The 2,552-nt window shown below is 50.7% G+C and overlaps 1 protein-coding gene across 1 annotated transcript in view; it reads left to right on the top strand.

Moving 5' to 3' along the window:
* DENND2A (DENN/MADD domain containing 2A) overlaps positions 1-2,552 on the top strand; it is a 116,275-nt gene that overhangs the window by 48,215 nt on the left and 65,508 nt on the right. Inside the window, exons 9-10 of the mRNA XM_011941289.1 lie at positions 818-927; positions 2,449-2,518. Of these exons, the coding sequence (XP_011796679.1) occupies positions 818-927; positions 2,449-2,518 (180 nt within the window). The remainder of the gene's footprint in view (positions 1-817; positions 928-2,448; positions 2,519-2,552) is intronic.

The raw sequence follows: 2,552 nt of genomic DNA, 5'->3' as shown, positions 1-2,552 counted from the left end.
TGTAGACATGGAACCTCACTATGTTGCCCCAGCTGGTTTTGAACTCCTGGTCTCAAGTGATCCTCCTGCCTTGGCCTCCCAAAGTGCTCATCCTGTTCTTTAACAAGATAACATTCATCCGGTCTTTGATATGTCAGATACTGTATGATGTGCTAGAATCTCATAGAGAGAGAGAGAAAAAAAAGATTAGATCATTTTTCTTCCTAGTTCGAACATTAACTCATGTGACCGGGACACACCATGTCCCACCTCAGGGCTTATTTCCTTCTTGCTGAAATAAGAACGTCAGGCTGGATGGTGTCACGCTTCCTTCTAGTTCCAACACTCAAAGACTGTCTGAAATTAGTTGAATTTCCCAGCATAATTTGGTTTTACTGAATTTATTCACTGAGAGTGTTGTAACAGTCTTTGCCTGGAGTGAGAAGGGACTGCTTTGCCTGGGCCCAGAGATAGAAAGGCCTGATTGGAGGCTCTGCCCTCCAGTTTCCTGAGCCTCCTATTTGGAAAGGACCGCTGGCAGTTTTTTTTTATTCATTGAAATAGTTACATTCTAGAATGTCAAGCGGAGAAGCATAGATGATGTTTCTCTCAAGCATACTATTTTTTCCTCCCGACTTCTCCCAGAGGTCTATAGTTGGAACTGCCCTGGCGGGGGAAAACGCCCCAGCAGACCGAGTTGCAAGCCCTTCCCAAGGGAAGAGGTTAAGGCGGCAGTCACAAATGTGGAAAGGTGGGAGAGGCCATCCTTGCCATCGTCTGCCTCGCTCTCCCACGCTGGGGTTTGTTCTCGAACCATCTCTCACCTTTCTCCCTGCAGTTGGAAAGATCTTTCAAGTTCATGAGAGAGGCTGAGGACCAACTGAAGGCCATTCCCCAGTTCTGTTTCCCTGATGCCAAGGATTGGGTTCCTGTCCAGCAGTTCACCAGGTACGAGCTGGCTTCTCCCCTTCCCAGCCCCAAAGACTAAGGTGGGACTTAGAGACGGGGTTACAGGTGGCAGACCCCGTGAGTCATTTCCACCGTTAAGCAGTCCTGATGGGCCCTGGCCTAGAGCTTTCCCCAAGGGGTGTTTTTAAAGCTTCCCTGAAGGTGAGAGTCACCTGCCCAGCATGCAGACCTCCCAGGCCTCCCACTCAATCTGGGGATGTTTGTTTCAGAAGCCTCCCAGAAGGTAATTCTTAGCCTGGGAAGAGTTAGGACAACATTGCCCTTCCCCGTTCTCATCCTGAAACATCTCTTCAGTCTCCCATCCAACTGTTTCTTGGGTTGGGATCCGTTTACATTTCTGCTTCATCTTGTGTTATTAGACACCAGCGTTTTTATTATCAGATGTTTCAGCATTTGGCCAAACTCAGTAGGCTGCGGGTGCTGTCTTTAAGGGGTACCACGTTCCTTGAGGGTGGCTCAGCAGTCTTTAAGGACCGTCCAAGCCTTGGGGCTGTCCTGTACAGACCATGACCTGAGAGAGCTGCCCCGGGGCAATTCCAAGAGGGGCACAGAACCGTCTCACTCTTCCGCTGCTCTCTCACCAAGTCACATCCCCAGATGAGCAGATGTCACTGCACTCACACGTGCTCGGCTCCCTGAGGACAGCACCCCGGGTGCTTCCCTCTCTTCAGCCTCCAGAGTCAATGACAGTTGTGTTTTGTAAAGTGGGGCAGCCCAGGTGATTGAATGATGGGAGAGCCCTGAGCTAGGCATGGTGGCGAGCGCCTGTAATCCCAGCTACTCGGGAAGCTGGGGCAGGAGAATCGCTTGAACCTGGGAGGCGGAGGTTGTGGTGAGCCAAGATCATACCACTGCACCCCAGCCTGGGCAACCGAGTGAGACTCTGCCTCGGAAAAAAAAAAAAGAAAGAAAAAATGATGGGAGAGCCCCGGATGGAAACAAAGTACCACATTTCCTCTCAGGCCACAGCAACACTTTAGTTCTCAGTCTCACTGACTTTTTATTTTTTATTTTTTGAGATAGAGTCTTGCTTATTCCTCCAGACTGGAGTGTAATGGCATGATCTTAGCTGACTGCTACCTCCACCTCCTGGGTTCAAGCAATTCTCTTGCCTCAGCCTCCCCAGTAGCTGGGAGTACAGACATGTGCCACCATGCCTGGCTAATTTTTGTATTTTTAGTAGAGACGGGATTTCACCCTGTTGGCCAGGTGGGTCTCGAACTCCTGACCCCAAGTGATCCACCCACCTCGGCCTCCCAAAGTGCTGGGATTACAGGTGTGGGCCCCCATGCCCAGCCCAGTCTCACTGACATTTACTGTGAAGCTATGGGGGACCCGTGTCTCAGCACGGACAGGGACAGGTGGGACGGGGAGCGGCCTTTCCTACGGCCTCCTGCAGTATGTCCCCTGGCTGCTCACTGCCATCCCTTGCTGCAGAGTGATGAGGTGTCTTTGGTTTTTTTTTTGCTTTGTGATGCATTTGTGTTTTCCCAACCACAGTGAAACATTCTCATTTGTCTTAACTGGAGAAGATGGGAGCAGAAGGTTCGGTTACTGCCGAAGACTGCTGGTGAGTACAGTCTGCTTTCAGCCTGCAAGAGCCT

The sequence above is a fragment of the Colobus angolensis genome, unplaced genomic scaffold (genome assembly GCF_000951035.1).
Source record: "Colobus angolensis palliatus isolate OR3802 unplaced genomic scaffold, Cang.pa_1.0 Scaffold2, whole genome shotgun sequence".
Classification (NCBI taxonomy): domain Eukaryota; kingdom Metazoa; phylum Chordata; class Mammalia; order Primates; family Cercopithecidae; genus Colobus; species Colobus angolensis.
This window is presented reverse-complemented; position numbering and strand designations above follow the sequence as displayed.